Raw genomic sequence first — 21,160 nt, 5'->3', positions numbered from 1 at the left:
GATGTTCCAATTATAAAGTTTAAATCTCAGGAGCTTTATAGAGAATTTAAAGTAGGAAAACAGTAGAACTTACTGATAAAATCAGTGTGCAGTACATGAAATAAAATGAAATAAGATTTGTATTTAAAAGTACATGTTTTAATATTTTCGTGAGAAGGTTATGATTTTCCATTTCAGAGTAATATACATTCTACAAAAGAATTTATTCATCAGGATGCTTTGTCTCTAACAGGCAATTGCTTTTAACTTTCTAAAATAAGGTCCTGTTACATTATATGTATGATAACTAAAATTTCTGTTTTTAGCAAAGTTTTATGTTAGATATGGTTTGAAATGCCCATCCCATTAAAATTAGAGTGAACTGAAGTACATGTAGCCTTTTGAATTGTCAGAACTTTTCATCAAGCAACATATTGCAAAAACAGGGGCAGAGGAAGAAATAATGAAGTTAAAAAAGGGGAGGGGGCAACTGTTTAAGCCACGATGCCTTGTTATATCTTGCCAGGGAAGAGTGCTGGGTAACAGAAAAGCTTGTGTATATGTTTGTTGGTGATGACTATTTTAGCACATGAAAACCTCATGGGAAATTGCCCAAGTGGAATATGAATGTTTGTATTCCAGCCTTTAATCCTTCAGATTTTGATCCTGTAGTAGTGGGCCACAGTGTACTTCTATTAATTTACTTTGAATAAGTCTTTGGAGTTAATTTGGCTAATTTTCTTGCTTGCCTTTGAATTCAAAGAAATGCTTTCAGAAAGCACTGTTCCTTCTTAAAGAGCTGCAAACCCCACTGAACTGTCTAAATAAACATATGTAGAACTGCACTGTGAGTCTGGATTTAACCCAAAGTCTGGATTTTTAAGACCAATCTGGATTTAATTCAAAGGCTTCTTTTGCTTGAAATAAACAGCAAAAGCAATTTACTCATTTGCTGAATTACCAAGCTTTAAATATATGTAAACAAACTGCTCAGAACCCTTTCCCCCACTTCTTTGAAGCAGACGGATTATTGTGATGAGAATCTTACTACAACATCTCCAGGATTTTATGGCAAAGCTTTTTTATTGCTGTTGATAATAATGATTTGAGAAAGATTCCAATCTATTTTCATATTTCTTTAGGTCAATTTTGTTGCTTGTCAGCTTTTTGCGCTCTTGGCTGCGTTTTGGTTTCGCTTGTACTTAAGGCCCAGTCAGGCCAGCTCTGGTGTTCGTCATGCTTTTGCCACAATTTTGGGAATATATTTTGCTGTCTTCTGCTTTGGTTGGTGAGTCATTTCTGCCTAACTTTCTAGTCAATGTGATTATGAATTTAGTAGTTTATATTCTGGGAATTGTAAAGCATTCTACTGGGCAACTATGACATTATGAAAACAAAACTTCAAAACTCTTTTATCAGCAGGTAGATTCTTTCAAGAAAGATGCATGTGTTCAGTCTGTGATTGAAGAGCTTTTTTAAAAAAGCTTTTAAAAACTTTTTAAAAAAATAAACACTCATTTGGAGGGATTTTCAAGGTTGGATTCTTTCTATATAACTTTTAGTTAATTCAGAAAAGTGATGTCTTCTGTTACCTATCACTGACCGTGGAAAATGGAACTTCTTTTTCTTCTTTTCCAAGGTACTCCATCCATATTTTTAGTTTAGTGATGATAAGCTATGGCATCATGAACATGGCCAGTATTCCCAACATTCACAGGTGAGGTTGTATGTCTACTGTAAGTGTTAAAAACTAATATTTTAAAATGTTGTTGTTTGTTTCCCTTCCTTTAATATCTGATTAGTGGTCACACATGTCCTTGCCTTCTTTTCTTGTGGTATCTCATATTTCAGCCATTGTAAGGCAGTGCAGAGTAATTAAATGTACCTGTTGTAAAGAGCGAGGAAGTTTACCTTGATGGAAATATGTAAGATCCATTGCCAGGGTGATGGGGATGAAATATATTTTAAGTCTGCAACAGACAGAAAATATTCTGAAGCGGCTCAGACAGACACCTCCCTAATTCACAGGAGGAGGAGGTACCTCACAATCAGGCTTGCAGATGGATGTCAGCCTCACTAGGTAGACCAAACCAAGAGATCAATTCCATAGGAAGGCTAAAACTACATTTATTGAGGTTGGCTATACGGTAATAACGGAATCTTGCAGAATCTTGCATATCTCCGTCAAGGTCATCTTCCTTACTCTCTGCACCTGTGTATTTCAGGCCCCTGCTGCTCAACCATGGGATAAGCAGGCAAATCACGGTCTTCAGCAAAATGGATTTTATAAGATTGCTATAAAGCAAGAGTAGGCAGCCAGTAGCATCAAAGTGCGTGCAGCTCCCAGGTCTGATCTTTGAAGTCCCCAGAGATTTATGCAAAATGATAACACTGTTGCTCACCATTTGGAGGTTCCTTTCAGTGGCACTGGAGTTTTTCAAACTTGAAATGGACCACATTTTTTGCTCAGAACACTTCTAGTATGGTTGGAAAAGTCTCTGAATGTTTGCATATCCCTATCCACTATGCATAATTATTTTACCCACTGTGGCTCTCCCAAAACATTAAATGTGGTCCAGTGCCATCAAAACGTTGCCCACCCTTGTTTTAAAGTTTTTAAAGTGCACTTGCTCTTCTTTTTACATGCCTTACTAGTCCAGCTTTGATACAATACAGTATTTTCTGAGTGGAACTGCCCTTGGAAAAACTTGAAATACTTGTATTAACAGAAAATGCTGATACAAGGTTGCTCAGCGTAGCTAACTGTAGGGAGCTGCAACTTGAATTACAGCTCACAGCGACCCTGTAGTCAGCATGACCAGTGGTAAGAGATGCTGGAAGTTGTACTTCACAAACTCCTGTAGTGCCACAGATTATCTACTTTCCTTCTGTACTACTTTATCGGGTGCCAATTAATATTCTATCCAAATTCTGTATGTTCATTCAGGACGAAGCAAGAAGGTACACATCACCACCAATGCATTTGCACCTATCAGGTTTTCTGCCCCCCCCCAATTTTACTTTTATTTAAGATTATTTTAATCATGAAAAATAAATAGGAAGCTAATATATATAAACTGCTAGTCTCTAGCAACATCTTTATTTTCAAGATTGCTCTGGACCCTATGATGGATTTCTCAGTAAATGTAAATATCTGTGGCTAGCCCTGTGGGGCTAGATGGAGTCATGAGAAAAACTCCCCAGTTCCCTTCTGACAAATAGGCTCTATGACTTGCCATGCCAGGTCATTTTGTGAGAGCGTCTCCAACACGCTTGCCTGCTCTCACTTCGCCCTGCCCTAGTTCTTCTAAAAGTAACAGACTTCAGGATAGCCTTCTCCAACTTGGTGCCAGATATCTTGAATGGTAAGTCTTAGAATTCCAGTCTGTATTTCTGCATCTGAAGAATCTGGGTTGGGAAGACTGAACAAAACGCTTTCTGGAAGAAAAAAAAAACCCAGATATTTATTAATTTATGACAAAAAAAATTAACTTTGCCCCTTCTCTTACAGCTCTTTTTAATGTTAAGAATGTGTAGCCATATTTACTTGGTTCCCGTCCTAACTACCAGGGAGGGAGGGCAGTAGTCTGCACAGTATGGAGAACTGAAATGTCAGGAAAAGATTTAGCTATAGTTTAGAGACCCACAGATTATAAGAAAGCCATAGTAGGGAACTATGAAAATTTGCTTGCCAACTTCTTGATAATGGATCAGAGGCAGGCAAGCCTAAGCAAAATAAATAGCTGGACTGGGAGCCAGGTTTTCCTGTATTTACAGTTGTCTTGATCAGAGTGCTTTGGCTAAAAGTGTTTCATGCTATCAATGCATATGATTCTAGGTATTCTTTCTTGGTAGCTATGGGTTACCTCACACTGTGCCATATTAGCCGAATATACATATTCCAGTATGGTATTCTCACTACAGATTTCTCAGGGTAAGTATTAATAATTCATGTTTTTGCACTATAATAAATAGGAATCAGAGGAATTCAGTGTCATTTGACTTCATGATTTATTTCACTGGATTTTTTAATAGTGAGCCAGGAGATCTGAGTACATTTCAGATAGGATTTTTGGAGGTGCTATTGCCAGTGATGGAAAGTTTTCCTTCAGGTATTCTGGGGTGAAAATACTTTAATTCCATAGCAGCATATGTGAACACATTTCGAGAATGTGGGGTGGGGGAAAGTGCCCCTAAGTCAACAGAGATCTAAGACTGAAAAATCATATAACAAATGTTGGAAATGCTACAATAAAGAAGGAAGATTTTGCCACATGAGGTGGTCACTCAAAAAAACCTCCCCCAAAAGTATTGGAAGGAAATACATCAAAACATTCATAAATTTTTAAACATAAAATTTGAACTGAAACTACAAATATTTTTTTATTTGGAATAATTTCAGAAAACATAATTGAAAAGTATCACAATTTACTCAGATATATCACTCCCAGGGAAGAATAACGACTGTGGCAGAATGAAGAGCTGACAAGTAGACCCGCTCTTCGATAGTTCCTCTCCGGATATGGAAAGGACTTGAGATTGCCCACAAGTGCTCCAGACAGCTTTTCCTCACAGGGAGACCACAAGATGGCAGTCTCCAGCATGTTTAGAGCCCTGGGAGATGAGGGAATAGCCATCTTGCTCAAACCATGGTCGGCATCTTTGAAAGGACACTTAAGTTTCCATACTTTCTTTTCTAATCACTTTTGGAAATCGCATGTTAACTGCTTTTCAGCTATTAGGAGCCTTTGGATCAACAAGTTCTATAACATGGGTGAGTTAACTTCAATTCTTAGTGAAAGAAGTTTTAACTAGAAGTTTAAGAACATATACATAAAACTTTGGCTTTAGAAGGTTACAAACTGACTAAGGGTCCAGATAAATTTGAAACAAGATTGTGGAATTAATTATAAAGAAACCTTCCAATGGGAAAATGCTTTTATTTTGAATTAAAAAAAAAGATTTTAAAAATTGGACACTAGAGGGAACTAGAGGAAACTGAAGATTGCAATTAAAGGAGAAGAACATTCAAACTTGACTTACAATTACAGAATGAAGCAAAATACTTCATTATTTTTGAACAATGGAATCAGAAGTTAATTTTAATGGTGTCTGTCTCTAGATAGATTGTGTCTAAAAGATGTTATGGAACAAGTTCTACCTGACAAAATCGAATGAGTTGAAAGGGGATTTAAAAATGACAGGCTACAAGAATGACATGGAAAAAGATATTACACTGGACATACCAAAGAAACTGGCTGATGTCTTAATAATTAAAAGGGATCTTCAAACAACAAACTAAGAGAGTGGCCTGGATAATTTTCCCACACTGGATTTACAAGAGAGGCTTGTTAAAGCTTTGAAGAATTTTGAGAGAAGGGACAAAGAAAAGAAGAAAAGAAATCAAGTTCTAAGACATTATTTGAAGGGACTAAAGGTTAAGAAAAAGGAAGGAATATAATGTTGGTTTATTTGATCAAGGTTAAAGTAAATATGTTGTTATCTCTGGAAACCCTTAATGGATTTTTGCATCAGGACTGAAATGACAATGCTATATGGATTTGTTTATAGATAAGAGATGGGATATAGGAAGATAAGGTCATTTGTTGAAATTTAAGAGAAGGTGATAAGTTACTAAAATTGTTTGTTCTTCTTGAGGCCACTTGTAACGTTCTCCAAATAGCACATTCCATTCTCGCAATGCTTTGGAAAACCTTAGGAAAGCTTCTGAGGCCTTCCAAAGCACTGCGACAGCTGGAACTTCATGAACCAGTCATAAGTCCAATTTTTCAGCATCGTCATAACTTTGAATGGTCACTGAATGAATGGACGTAACTCGAGGACTACCAGAACTGGAAAATTTGTAACCATTGAAATATGACAAGGACTAACTGCAGTTTTAACTCTGTATTTGTATAGTTTTGCATCAAACCTCAGTTGCTCAGTTTGAATTAGAATTATTTAGTATTTATTACTCTGTTACAAATTTTGTGAAACTCACTGCTTCTAACAGTGGAAAAAGTACAGCAAACGAAAATGATCATCCCACTCAGTGTTGGTTGCTGTTGGGGTGGCTTCTTGTTTAATATATGTGTAATAGCTTCATCCTCACAAAGCAGATCATTGTTATCTTAGCTCACAGATGACAAATTAAAGTTATGAATTACTGAGATAGTGAATTGTCTAAATTAAGCTAATATCTTGGATGTAGTTTGGATTCTGGTGTTTCAGCCTAATGCTGAATGCACACAGATTGAGTCCATTACAATGTTCTCTGCAAAGCAAGCTACTTGTTAATTATACATGCATGCACATTTGGGAAGATACAATGTCATTTAAACTATGTGTACCTGGAGATCAGCTTGTAATGAATTTGCTACAAAATTGGCTTGACTTGTAAGCTGTGTGTTTGAACACAGAAGTAATTGATCAAGAGGATGTGCTGACAAGGGAACGTAATCAACCCATTACCAAACAGCTGTCTCAAATGTGTGGCCCTGTATTCTTGCCACTGCTGTTGAATGTATGGTTCAGAATAAATTTCCTAAAGCAAGAAAGAGCCATAAACATGCATTAAAATATAACCATTTAAAATTAATAAGTATTAAAACACTAACCACAAAACAGCAAGATACTGTTTTGTAGTTTGCCCTCCTTGCCATGCAGCAAATACCTGCATTGTGTGCAGTCTGTCATTTCTAAACAGTCTTCAGGGTAGCCTTGTAAGGTTTCCATTTCAGTAAGTGAATCCTGATGTTAAAGGCCTGTTCCTATTGCCTACCACTGAACTATCACTGCAATTGCTGGCATATTTGTGTGGACCTAAAGCTATTGTCCACCAAGTGTTTGACTTCTAATGAGAATTGCAGCCTGTGGAATTTCAAACACACTTCAAGTATCAGTTCTGAACAGGGAAGACACAAGTTCACTTTTTCAGACACGTTTGAAGTCTAGTATGTGATAATGCCTTAGATTATTGTCATGATGAAAATAACTCTGTATATAACTCTGAGCTCATACAACCTGTTAAAACGTAGTAGAGTTGGCTCAATTTTGGTTTAGTACACACTGGGTGAATCTATCTTTGGGTCTGTTAACCATGGTTTATTGTTACATGAATGCAACCCATTGTGGTTTAATCAGTAACCCATGCTTAAGCAAACTACGTCTTACTCTGCTGTATGAGTACTGTCTGTATACATACTGGTAATTTCTGGGTACTCTGGACTTCAATAATTCCTGTAATCCCTTGTCATTGCCATGTTGTCTGGGGCTGATGGGAACTGGTACAAAAGTATTTGATTTGCAGCTTGTTTCATTTGAATGCATTATGCATATGAATGCATTAAGGTGAAAAATATAAACACATTGAAGCATGCAAAATGTGACACCTGCTATCTTTCTGCATTGTATTACAGCCCATTGATGATCGTAACCCAAAAGATCACAAGTCTTGCATTCCAGGTTCATGATGGTAAGAAAGATTACATTTCTATTTTCCATTCCATCTTGTGCGTAAAATTCTCTAAATAGACATTGGCAGCCTTTGGGGAAAAAGTAGACAGTATGCGTTGCATCTGCCAAGATCTTAAGCCATCTTGTTACAATTAAGGTTTGGTAATAATAATAAAAAAGCCCGAAGTATATGGGTAATTCTACTTTCTTAACCCTTATTTGCTGTGCTGTTTTTATTATAATTAGAATAGGACTGAAACATAACAAATAATCTACTATATAAATCATAAGTAGGTTGTCATAAATTACATCCTTAGTTGTTTTGATGGACTGAGTTATATTTATGGAAGGATTAAAAAATAAGAAAGAGGTACAGCGGCTAATGTCCTAGACTAGGACTCAGGAGATCCAGATTCTAGTCAATCCTAAGCCATGGAAACACTCTGAATGACTCACCCTCTCTACCTCCTGGAGGAAAAGATATAAATTATCAAACAAACAAAAAGTCCAGGTTTCCTTAACCAATTAAATGACTTCGTTACTTATGGAAGAGTAATTATAATTATCAATTTCATTTTCCCCTTGAAAGCAGAAATATCAATATTTATTTTTAGAATGAAAATTTGTAGGTTTAATACTCCCTTAACAGTGTTTTGCAACATTGTGCTCTGCCTTACCTGTATTACAAGGAAACAGACTGGAATAAGTGACAAAATTTAAATCCTGGAATTCTCTGCTTGTGTGTTTTTTTTTTAAAATCAATTTCACTATTCAGTGATCATGTCATGTCAGGGATACATTAGGTGACATTCTGGCCCATCCAAAATTACCTAATCAAAATAGGTTGTGTCTAAGTAATTTTTTAAAAAGATAAAAATTTCCCTCAGATTGAGATTGACTCCTGGTCATCATTATCCCATTGATTCAGTTTTCTTGGTAACGGTATGGAAGGGTCCTGAAATTCCCTACTTCCATTATGTTTTTTTTCAACATCCTAGTCTACTCTGTAGCCCTGGGATTTCCTGATAGTCTTAGTTCTCTGCTTAACTTTTTGTGAAATCAGCCAATTTTTACTCCTGAATGGAGAAGTGCCTGAGGACATTGATGGACCAGATAGGTCCAGATAAGAATCAAACAATCTGTTTATGTCACACACATGTGTAGTCCTATTTCTGCTCAGAAGTCCATTCAATGAGTCTTCCTCCTAATACATTCATATAAAACTATAGATTTAATCTCATTTCATTTTATTAATCTTTCATCTCATCTCATTTTATAGGAACAGTAAAATTGCTTTTTATCAGCTAAAGTGGTTAGTTAATCTAGTGTAATACTATCTACCCTGACTGTTGATAGCTTTCTAGCTACCATTCACCTATTACTTTATTCTTGTAAGCAAAGGTCTGGGACTTGAGGCAGAAAAATGCACATGTTACCATGAGCTATGTTTCTTCCCCTATTCTGAAATCAAAATCTGATAAGAAGACTGCTGGGATAGCTGGAGTTCCTTGCTAACTACAAGTCCTAATCTGAGGAATTATGAAAGTTCAATTAATAAGAATTTATAATAAATGTAAATATTAAGCATTCCTTTAGCCATAAGCCACCATAATTGTTTGGAATCATCTAAGGTAGTTGTGGGCAACCCAAATCCCATTTCTGCAGCCCTCAGAAAATAAAAGTGGGTTATATGCAGCATCCAGTACTTTATGAATTATCATTAGAATTTATTTTAATTATTGTCTATAGTTGGCCTCACTTTTGCAAAGTTTGATTTAATTATTATGTCTTCTTCATAGGAATAGGTAAAAAAGGTGAAGATCTAACTTCTGAACAGAATGAGCTTGCTCTAAAGTAAGAAAATACAGTAGCACTTATGATTGTTTAAACTAATACCTGGGGTATCTTAGATGTTTACTTCTGTTATGAGGTTTCTATCTAGAGTTAATTAATGTAATGCAAATAATTATCCATGCACCTTTAAATTCTGGAATTATTATTATAATATGTTTTTGAGACCTATTCTCTCTAAAAACAAGTTTCCCCTTATTAAACTTCTTTTCCATAGCCCAAATGTATAAAGAATAGGCTTGATTTTTTCTTATTTTTTCCTATTAAAACTATGATGTACATACAAATGTTTAAACTAAATGTTGTGTATTGTAATATTCTTGAAAGGAGATTTTAAATTCTAGCTTTATTTTTCTTTATATACACCATGTACCTCCAACAAATATCCCAAATTGCAGAAAAGGCAGTTGTAGGTAAGGATTTCATGCCTGCTTTAGCAAGAAGTTAAATGTTAGACAGAGGTAACAGAAATTGCACATATAGTGGAAAAGATTTGAATATACACCATTACACAAATACCTGTGTATAAATACAGTAATTGTGTAATCAGATCACCTCATTGATAAATTCTTTATGTGGTCTCTCTTGCCTACACAAATTATTGTTTTATTAATTAAATAATCAATCTACAAATTTAATTGTAGGAGGATTTTCAGTCTTGATGTTGACCTTCAAACAATTGTGAATTGTAAATTTGTTGTATGTTTCACTAGCTTTTCTTTCTCAGACTTGAACTATGTTTAAAATAAAGATGTTATTTATTTAAACATTTAGTATTTGCTTCTTTTTCAAAATTTATTTGAAACATACATATACACATATATTCATGGTTGTTTTGACAGGACAAGGCCTTCGTTGTTGGAGTACCTGAGCTATCAGCTCAACTTCATGAGTATTATTGCTGGCCCATGCAGCAATTTTAAGGATTACATAGCTTTCATTGAAGGGAGACACGTGCAGATGAAGTTATTAGAGGTCAGCTGGAAACAGAGGAGCTGTGATAGATTTCCTGATCCTTCTCCAGCGGTAAGATACAAAATGCTAAGTCTTTATTCTCAAATGCTAAAATTGTTTTCATAATAAACAGTATCAGTTATAATTACCAATTAAAACATAAAAAGAGTTCTGGTTTAGAAGAAAAGCTTTCAGGCCCTGCATTCTGTTCCTGCAGTAGGGAACCAGAAACCCATGAGCAGCTCACAAGGAGGACTTGTTTATGCTTATATTTATGCTCCCCAGCCATGGCTGTTAAGAGGCATGCTGCCTCCACTATTAGAGATCATGTCACCATTAATAGTAATAGTCCAGAACAAGGTACCTTTTTCAACATTGGCAAGTGCAGACAATCATACTTTCACCAGTTCATTTCTTAAAATGCTTTTAGTTTTTTTTTAAGACTTTGTTTTCTCAAATGTGATCACAGCAATATTTTATTCTACTTCCTTTGTAGGGAGCCATCCGGCACAAACTTGGTATCACTCTTGTATCTCTGCTTTTGTTCCTGACACTTACCAAGACCTTCCCAGCATCTTACATTGTTGATCATCAATTTATAAATCAATCTTCATTCTTGACAAGACTTGGTTTTCTGTATGTTGTCGTGCAAGCCTCAAAGCCAAAATATTACTTTGCTTGGACACTTGGTAAGGCTTATTTAAGGTTCTTTTTCAGTGCATGCCTGTACTTAAGGAATATGTATCCATTAAGGCAACATAAATGTCTTATGTTATATAAAAAAAGGATAATTACTGTATTATACACCTGACATTAAGCACCTTATTTATAATTCAATTTTGTGACTTTTCTACACAGAGGTCTATTTTACTAGTCTGAATAAGTGTCAGTGGATACTGGACAAGCTAAAATTCAAATATGCATTAAATATCAGATAATATTTTTAGTTAGACTGACTTTCTTTGTGTTGTCCCTGTTCTTGCAGTTCTACAACAGTTCTTACTGTGATGTCAAGCACATGATCCAGGACATCAACAGTGTTTCAGTCCGCTGTACTTATTAAATGTAGCATTATCCATTTAGTTTAAGTCTTGGTATCCTCCTGATATGTTGGATCCTATCCCACAATCTTATAATGGTTGTGCTTGCTAGGAGATTATAGGAATTGCAGTCTAAAGGTTCAAGTTCATCAGGTTAGGGAAGGCTGGTCTAACTTTTCCAGGAGCAGAACAGTTTAGGCAAAGTAGACCACATGTCTTGCCACAAATGATGCAATATGTAGAGGATCTTCATTTTAATGCTAGTGGATACTCAGGATGGGAGCCATTCAGAATGCCCAATTTTAGGAATGAGAGTATCTGATTCATGGCACCCATAGTTGCATATTGGAATGTAGTTCACTTTGCATTCATCAAATATGGAATGGTCTGAGAAAAGGCTGCTTCTACACACAACTGCTAGAAAGTGAAGCATCTTTTGGAGAATGCCTGCACCCCTAAGCACTTCAGTGATACGATTTACTTCCCTTTCCTGGATAACCTTTTGAAAAAAAGATGGGTTTTTTATGCCTGCTTCTTCCTCCCTCCCCAATAGATTGTTTCTGAGAAGATCAGATGGACGTTTTCAAGAAAATGATGTCTGTTCTATCACCATGTCACAAACTGTTGCTTCCCAGATAATATTTTAAGTATTTGCATTTTAAGAAGTATTTGAAAGCCCCAAAGCAGAGCAGCCATTGTACTTTTCTGCTGCCTTCAAGCTCAGCTATCTTAAAGTTCAGTGGATATTTTAAGACCTAAAAATAGTTCAGACAGAAGCAGAATGGAACAAGCATACTGGGTCAAGTCATCCTCTGTGAAGGATATGAACAATCTGCTAAGTCATATTATGGTTTGTTTGGTTTTGGCGTAGTGTGTTGTGCAAACCCAGTAAATTGTGACTTACTCAGTTATACATTGTGTGCACAGGTCACAGTGAAACTATGAGGCAAAGATGAGTCACAGATTGACTCAGGCTCTACAATGCCCAGTGTATGATGTTCCCAGATTAGAGTTAGCGCTGACTCCTCTTTTACTTTCAATGAAGGATAAAATTAGAGCTCAAAGAATTAAGATTGTGTTTTCACTTTATAATGTTCCTTGAAGGCAGTAGCAGTCAATGTGTTTTGAATGTCCTGGTCACAGCAATCTCTTGAGTAAGGGATTTTTCCTTAACCATCTAAATGGTAATACATAGATATGTATGAAAAAATGGAAATGCACAAGTTAAGAAGGAAAAAATGCAAAAAAAAAATTAGGTAGTTTGAATTTCTTCCCCTGTAGTTGGAAACAAACTGTAGAATTGAGTTTGTGGAACAATTGGGATAATAAGTAACATTTTGTATTGGGAAACGAAAAAAGCAAAGTGCTTTTCTATACTAGTAAATGCTAGAGTTTCTCATTATTTTTAACAATGAGTAGCATTGATTCCTTCTTTTCTTTCTCTACACAATTTATCATAACATAATTCGTTGATCAAATAAGACTGCTGTTAAGCAATTCTTGCCTGTAAAATAGGACAGGCCTCCTTTTATGTGAAAATCAGTATGGATTTGCTATTGGAGAAAATAACCAAAAAAAAAAGGAAGAAAGAAAGGTCATTCTGTTCTAATGTTAACTGATAAATGTTATTTAGAAGCCAAACTAAAAATCAGTTTTCACAGTGCTTAAAGTTCCAAAGCTGTACTATTGCAGGACTCAATTGTTTTTGGTTCACAATTATTTATTCCAATATGTGACTTTAAAAATGTTCAACTCTGAACATAAACGTAACTGAATTGAAATTCTAAATAAAATGTTGTTACATTCCTTTAGAAGCAGTTGTTCTGTTAATTGGACACTAACATTTATACAAAATATTTACATAAATTTGGCGTCTGCTTCATTGAACTTTCTAAGTCAGCCCTATGTCCAAAGAACCAATGATGCCTTTCATGTATCCAAAGGGAGTTTAACTCATAGTTTCTAAAATAACTATTTTATATCTTGCATAGTAAACCTTATAAAATGGGAATTGAAAAACAGATCTAATAGACATAACATGGGATGGATCATACTAGGAATTGTTAAGCATATAGTAAGTAGATTTTTGTAATTCAGCCTAGGCTTTTTTTTCTTCTTCCTTTCTTTCTTCCTTCCTTTCTTCCTTTCTTTCTTTCTTTCTTTCTTCCTTTCTTTCTTTCGCAGCTGATGCAATTAATAATGCAGCTGGTTTTGGATTCAATGGTGTGGATGAGAAAGGCAATTACCGCTGGGATCTACTGTCTAATTTGAATATCAGGAATATCGAGGTAAATTAAAATATTATGGCCAGGGCCCTCTTTAGAGACAACAGGGGAGGAGGAAATTGCTCCAGACCCCAAAGAGAGAGTAACCCATCTAAAGAATGTTTCAGAACTTGAACTGATCAGAGGAATTAAGTTCTCTACTTTCTTCTTACATCTGCAGGGCCTTTCTCAGAAGCTTGTGCAGAATGTTCATTTGGGACCTTCCTCCATTACTTCTCATGGCTTCTTTGTTTTGCCATTTTTGTTTTTTTGGCCCAATAAACCAGCCCCTGTAAACAGGAGTGTGTGAGGAAGCCCCAACTATTTCAATAATCCTTGGGATTATATTTTGGCTGATTTGGTTTACTGTATTGAATGCCATTCAGTATATGTCCATTCTGAAAAGGAGAAACCTGCTTATTCATATCCAAATACAGTAAAGCTGATATTTTTCCACAAGCATTTCTTAAAAATTGTGAAAGCCCAAATATTTTAAAATAAAGCAATTAAAGACTGGGTTCTGAAATGATATAAATGAATTACCATTATGCATGAACACCAAATTGCAATCTATTGATAAAAGAAAAAAGAAAAAATATAGCTGTAATGCAAAATACAGAACTAATGTAATTTAAAATATGAGTAGAAGCTGGTATTTTTGGTATGAAGGAAACCTAATAATACATGGGTTTTTTTTCACTCTTAGATGGCAACAAGTTTTAAAATGTACTTAGAAAACTGGAATATTCAAACAACTGCCTGGCTTAAACGGTAAAACACTTCAGTGTTTTGTGGGTTTTTCAGCAGTGGTTCAATGTTTACTTAAAATACAATTTTAGAGATGTAGTGTTTCATTCAGTGAAAATGAAAGTTGTTTTTCTCTGGAATTCTCAACATGTTATAATGATGAAAGAAAACAAAGAATTTCACCGTATGCTCCTGGCCCTAGGATGAAACAGGAGTCTGCAAATTACACTGCCTACTTAATAATGGCACCCTACATATCCATTTCTGGAAGTTGATCAAGAACCTTGGACTAGAATGCTTTCATTTCAATTTTTGTATTCTACTGCTGTATCTTCCGTTAATGTGTTTGTGTGGGGGGGGTGTATGTGTTCGTGTGTGTATCTTTGTTACTATCACTACTGATTTCCTGTGTTCTAAAATGATTGTGGATTAAGCTTTTGGTACAATCAGTTTTTGCGAAGAACAGTCTTTTCCCTCAATGGCTGCGTAAGAACCGTGATGCTTTCATAGTTCAGACATTGACAAATTTTAATTCCACATGCTGATAGAAGAGGGTAAGAATCCCTTTCCATAGCAAATAGTTTAACTATTAGATCACTGCCCGATATATTTAGGAATTATAAAAGTGATGCTTCTAAACACTGACAAAAGCAATAAAACATTGCTTCAAACATAAGATTCTTTGCACTTCTCACCTTAGCAACATTTCTACAAATAATTGGAACCATGACTGTTAATCTGAAGCATAAATAGAAATTATGTATGTTTCTGATAAAAAAAAAATAAGGGCGTGTACTGTAGGAGCCACACAAATACTTAGAATTATTTTTCCTTAGAAAAAGTGTAACAACTGAAGAGTTAAATGATGTTGGGGCATTACTATTAGGAGAACATTCAAGTAATTGGCCCAGAATAAAAGGAACCAGAATAATCTGTGCCTTGAAAATGTATGTTCTAGGTGCTTATTCTTCTTTCAAGATTTCAGATTTCTTTAGGTATGAAATAGCCGAGTTACTGAGTTAATATACTGAGTTAATTATGGTATTTAAAATCAGAAGATTTTTTTTTGCCATTCCTTTTATGTGCAGTGAAATAGGGGAATAGTCTATACATAGTATCTAGTCCTTAATATCTCTTCTAAGAATAGTTTTGATTGAAGCAGGTAAACAGATGTGTTTCTGATTCTATGATATAGCAATAAAGCCAGATGTAATTGCACGTAACCTGCATATTTATACATCATATTTTTCTAATTTTCTTCTCAGTGTATGTTATGATCGGGCTTCTTGGTATCCTACAGCCTTAACGTTTCTTCTCTCAGCTCTTTGGCACGGTGTTTATCCTGGATATTATTTTACATTTATCACGGGCATCTTAATGACACTAGCAGCCAGAAGAGTATGTATCCCTGTTCTTTTTTTCCCTGTGGGTACAATCCCAGATACATTAGTCATAGGTCCCATAAGTGCTACTGATTTCCAGAGCAGAACAAGTTTTCTCTTCATTGTGTTTTTTTTAATCCGTTCAATTGTGTCCAATTTTTGGAGACTACCTGGACAAGTCCCTGCAGTTTTCTTGGCAAGTTTTTCAGAAGTGGTTTGCCATTGCCTCCTTCCTAGGGCTGAGAGAAAATGACTGGCCCAAGGTCACCCAGCTGGCTTTGTGCCTAGGCAAGACTAGAACTCATGGACTCCCGATTTCTAGCCTGATGTCTCAACCACTGTACCAAACTGGCTCTCATTGTATTAAACTGTGTCTATCTCAGACATGCTTTTTGGAAGTAAGTACACTTGTTTTCTATGCAGTTCATTGAGTAGCCATCCCAGATCAGAGTAATTAGTACATGGACCAGTTTCTCCTATTGAAATCAGTAGAGATATACAAAGGTCAGAATTGTTTTTCTCTTGTCTGTCTATGAGTGTAGTAATCATATTGCTTATCTGGATAGCTAATCCTTGCAGTGTATCCTGATTTCTCTGAAAACTCTAGTGTGTATCTGTGGGTTTTTTTTTAAGTTACATTTAGAAACCAATACTGTTTTGTCTGTTTAATTGCAGAATTTAAGTTTTTTTAGGCAGTTTGGATAATAGACACAGAAAAAGGATGTTATTATTGAAATTCACTGCTTGTTCTGACCACACATGAACATAGTTACGAATTTGTGTTACATTCCTGTACTTATATAACTGTGTAACTGATTTAAAGGATGACTTTATAAGTTAGATCCTGTTATTTAATGAGATTTAGACTTAAAACTGTTCAAACAATTGGTGTGAATAACATTATTTGTATAGATTCGTATATGCCATTTTGGAAAAGTCTTCACATGCTAATTATATAATACCAGATTTGGCCCTTGGGGAAAAAATTCTGAATTCATAGCATTCAATTACTCAATTGAGATGGAGGCCTTATTCATAGGGTTAGTATTGGCAGTATTCCTACCAATTCCATTCAGTTGTTAATTTTGCTAACCTTCCTTCATAACTTTTGAAAGTTTTTGTTTAAATTTACTAGTAGGAAGGAGAAAGCAAATATTTTCATTCATTACAGCAAAACTTTATCAATACTAGGTGTCACATGCTAGACTAGAAACCTGGGAGAGATGCACTATATGAAAATACTTTTAAAACATTTTTGTCTTTTTTATAAGGTTAGGAACAATTGTCGACACATTTTCTTCTCACCAAACCTGCTCAAGGTGGGCTATGACATGGTCACCTGGTTGGTAACTCAGCTGTCGGTTTGCTACACGGTGGCACCATTTGTTCTGCTTGCAGTTGAGCCGACAATTAAATTATACAAGTAAGTTATTTGTATTAGTTTCAAATTGTGCATTAGAATGAGTGAACAGGTGTATGAACAGATGAATAGGAAATTCCCCATGTAGAAGTCCCTTAAATTATCTGCTCAGAATATCACTTCAGCTGTCATGACTGGCTTTGGCTGAGATGTGGAGCTTATTAAACTGATATAATAAAGCCATGGTTTTGTATTGCAGATGATAATCTGACTTTCCTTGGTTTATATTCTCTCTCGTCACTTACAGATCACTGTATTTCCATATGCATATTTCATGTATACTGGTATTACTGGTGCTACCAAACAAATCTCAAAAACTCATCAGAAGGAAGCAGCCCTTCGAAATAGAGGCACACAGTTGTAATAAAAACAAGAAACAAAAGTGATACTGGAAAATCTTCCTCTACAGGATACTGGAATAAAGGGTACAGAGAAGGCACATTGCAGTGGGTTAATTTAAAACACTTTTCAAAGGACATAACAGAACTGGACTGTTTATCCAAAAACAAATCTTACCTGGTAATGTTTACATTCTTCAAGGGCAAGTTTTATAAATTTTATAAATTAAAGGGATTATTTTAATGAAGAGTTTTTACTGCATTTAAATATTTATACTTGTATTTCATTTGTTTAAAATATACATTATCTATTGTTGAGGTAGGCATGTTGGTTCACTTAATTTCAAAATGTTTTCTTTTTTCCCATCATCCTTTCAAATTGGTTAAGATAAAAAAAGCTGGTTGTGTCATTCCCAAGGAGTAGACTGTAGAATTTCATAAACAGATGCTCATAATATATCAAAAAGTCTTAGGGTATGTGATTTCTCACATCCTTGGCAAAAAGGAATATTCAGATATTTGAGAGTTACTGATCTAGAACAACGGAAAAGCACATGCTGCTTGGTTGGAAACTAATGATAAAAAACTGGAATATTGTGGGTCTGGTTTCCCTTGTAGATGTAAAATTAGATATCTCTATTTTGTGTGACCTGCACTATGTATGATTTTGTCTTTATTCTAGGCTGACCAATGAATGATATCTACTAGGTATCATAGAACTATCATTCCATTGTAGCATTTGCTACAGGCAAGCAAAATTTTCTTGGAAATAACTCAGGGACACTTTATATTAATGATTTCACTTGAACTGTACAGAATATGCATCTTTGAAATTGTCTAATTTTAAAAATAATGCTTTTTAAGGAGTATAATTTAGCGAGCTATTTTTGCATTTTTCTAAAAATAAATAAATACTGTGAGGAAACACAATAAATTAATAAGAATTAAGCAACTCCAGTTCTCTAACAACCTTCAGCTTGCCTATATTGTGCCTATTGGCTGCTTGTTGCAGAGTTGCATTTTTGAAAAAACGTTTAGATTAAGAACGAAAACTATCAAAGCAATGTATTCATATCAGGGAATAAAAATACGTTCAAATTTCTTTTATAAATTAAGCAGATTTTTTAATGAGCTGGACTGTTCAAAATCAGTGTAAGCAATCAATGTAACTTTGGATTATATGACTTCTACGTAATGCACTTCCCAGAACATACTGCTTTGGGAATTAATGTTATCAATGTCCGTTACTACGTTTTTTATGAATTGTACCATTATGGATATATGCATTCTGGACAATTTCTCTACGGTATTCCAAAGTCTTCATTATTCAGGTTTAAAAATACAAGAAATATCAATAAAAATATTGAAATGCGGTAATAAAATAATTGGTGAAAGAGTATGATTGATTGGGTAATTTTAAAAAGGATTACCAAAGCTAATTTTAATCATGTTCCTTCTATGAGAAAAGCACTTGTTAATTAATATCCTTGAGTCTATTAGTCATATTTTTAGACCTGCAAGATCATTTAAGAATCAACAATATAAGTTTTAATAATTTCTGGTTCTCTTTAAATGTGCAGTGTTCTGATTTTTAGTTTTGCCAGAAGTGCCTGAGTTGTATGACATTCTGATTACTGGTTTAAAAATTGTGCTATCTATATATGATTTTAATGAATGAAACAGAAGTTAAGCTAAATTTGTTCTGTACCAGAAGGACTCATTCAGTGGCATAAGAAAACAGAAATACTAACATTTAGGAGCTATATATCTTGTTTTCCTCTTCCTTCAGTTGCTCTGTCCCTGAATAGAAATGTTCTTTCAAGGCTCACTAAAAATGTGTTTTCCTACAAACCATTTTAACTGCCCACTTGAGGACAAAACAACCAACTGGCGTGATCCAGAATATCTGTAACTAGGACATGTTGAAGTATTGTTTTAAATGGATAGTTGTGGAAAGAGAGGGTGGAATAAGTTTTGGACCACAGCAGTAGATGAAGGGGATGTTAACTCCTTCATTCCTGTGCTGTTTTCTCAATTAAAAATTGCCACATGAACATACACAGAGGTATTTTCCATGTGAATACCTTTTAAATGTTAAGACCTTTTTTCCTTCTTCCAAATACTACAAAAAACATGAAAACAGGGAATTAAAAATAAAATATAATAGACCTTTGGAACAGAAAAAAGGTAATAAAATAACAGAAATAACCATTAGAAAAGAATTAACTGAGGCGAACCCACACCTATTTCAATCAAGATTCATTCATTCTTTCATCTTCCACGGGCTTATCCCATGTCCTGGCCCAACACCCAGGACAAGACAGGGTTTTAAAGGTCTTATGGAAGGACAGAAGGGTCAGGACCATCCAAACCATGTGGAGGGGGGGTTGCTGTTTATCAGGGCAGAACCATTCTAAAAAGTAAGAGCACACTCATTATTTGCAGTGCTAAAATGATAAATCCCTAGGCATAAGAATTTCCTTGCTGCATGAAATCCAAAGCTCTTAACCCCAGAGAAGCTGGATTTTTATTATGGCAGTGTATGAATATAGTAGTATTATATAGTAGTATGGTAGCAGCCTCATGTGGCGCAGAGTGGTAGGTGGCAGTATTGCAACTGAAACTCTCCCCACGACCCGAGTTCAATCCCAGCGGAAGCTGGATTCTCGGGTAGCCGGCTCAGGTCCACTCAGCCTTCCATCCTTCCGAGGTCAGTAAAATGAGGACCCAGCTTGCTGGGGAAGGTGACGACTGGGGAAGGCAATGGCAAACCACCCCGCTATAGTCTGCCAAGAAAACGTCGCAAAAGCAGCATCCCCCCAAAGGGTCAGGCATGGCTCGATGCTTGCACAGGGGACCTTTCACTTTCACCATGAATATAGTAAAATAACAAGTGATCCATTCTAATTAATAATTGTGGAAAGCTGCAAATAAGACTTTAACAAAATTTGAATGAATAAATAATAGAAGTATAAACACTCAAATGTGGATATTCTTGGCTAAAAGCTGTTGATAGACTTAGCCTGTGTAAATATAATAATAATAAAAGTTTCTTAAAAATATTTTTTCAACCTCCTTTAGTGAGGCTCAGGGGTGTTTGAAAGGATGTGTGTGTCAACAACATCAAGATGTCAGTCACATCCAGCAGTCCAAGCCTGCAGTAGCTTTCACCTCTCTCTCTTGCTTTAATAAACAAAGATAGGAGAAAAACCAAGAAGCAAGAAGAAGAAAAAATAGGCCAAAAAACAAATAACAAAAATAACAAAAATATATTACAAATAGAAAATCATTCAGACTAATTTTTAAATTCATCAAATATGAAATTATATTGATCAGGCTTTCCATTACATCGACAGAAGGCCAAGAGTTCAAATTTGGGGTCATACTGTCTTTCCAACACTGGAAAGTGTTTTCTTTCTGCCCACTTGCTCAATCCATATTTTTCCCTATACTGATAAATGTAAACTTTTGGTTGTATAATGTAAGATGACATTCACAGCTTCAAATTATATTGATCTTTGTAACACTATACAAAATGAATAGCTATTCTCATATGTGTCCCTCCTCCCAACAAACTCAAATTTTACACTTTTAATGTATATTTTTTAATAAGTTTTATTAAAAGTTTTAAAGAAAATATAAAAACTAACACCAACTAATAGAAAATAGAACAAAGAAAGAAGAAAAATACAAAAGTGCAGTAAGAAAAAATAAAAAGAAATAAAAATAA

The 21,160-nt window shown here is 35.1% G+C and overlaps 1 protein-coding gene across 2 annotated transcripts in view; it reads left to right on the top strand.

Moving 5' to 3' along the window:
- MBOAT1 (membrane bound O-acyltransferase domain containing 1) overlaps positions 1-18,827 on the top strand; it is a 28,134-nt gene extending 9,307 nt beyond the window's left edge. For both annotated transcript variants that reach the window (XM_063298962.1, XM_063298963.1), the window contains exons 2-13: positions 1,122-1,267; positions 1,619-1,696; positions 3,818-3,913; positions 7,398-7,453; positions 9,234-9,288; positions 10,128-10,311; positions 10,736-10,928; positions 13,464-13,567; positions 14,250-14,314; positions 15,556-15,688; positions 16,944-17,095; positions 17,340-18,827. In XM_063298962.1, coding sequence (XP_063155032.1) covers positions 1,122-1,267; positions 1,619-1,696; positions 3,818-3,913; positions 7,398-7,453; positions 9,234-9,288; positions 10,128-10,311; positions 10,736-10,928; positions 13,464-13,567; positions 14,250-14,314; positions 15,556-15,688; positions 16,944-17,095; positions 17,340-17,478 — 1,401 coding nt within the window. In that variant the 3' untranslated portion in view covers positions 17,479-18,827. The remainder of the gene's footprint in view (positions 1-1,121; positions 1,268-1,618; positions 1,697-3,817; positions 3,914-7,397; positions 7,454-9,233; positions 9,289-10,127; positions 10,312-10,735; positions 10,929-13,463; positions 13,568-14,249; positions 14,315-15,555; positions 15,689-16,943; positions 17,096-17,339) is intronic.
- The last annotated feature ends 2,333 nt before the right edge of the window (positions 18,828-21,160 follow it).

Source organism: Candoia aspera, chromosome 3 (assembly GCF_035149785.1).
Source record: "Candoia aspera isolate rCanAsp1 chromosome 3, rCanAsp1.hap2, whole genome shotgun sequence".
Classification (NCBI taxonomy): Eukaryota; Metazoa; Chordata; class Lepidosauria; order Squamata; family Boidae; genus Candoia; species Candoia aspera.
Note: the sequence above shows the minus strand (reverse complement) of the source record. Positions and strands in the feature narration are given on the sequence as shown.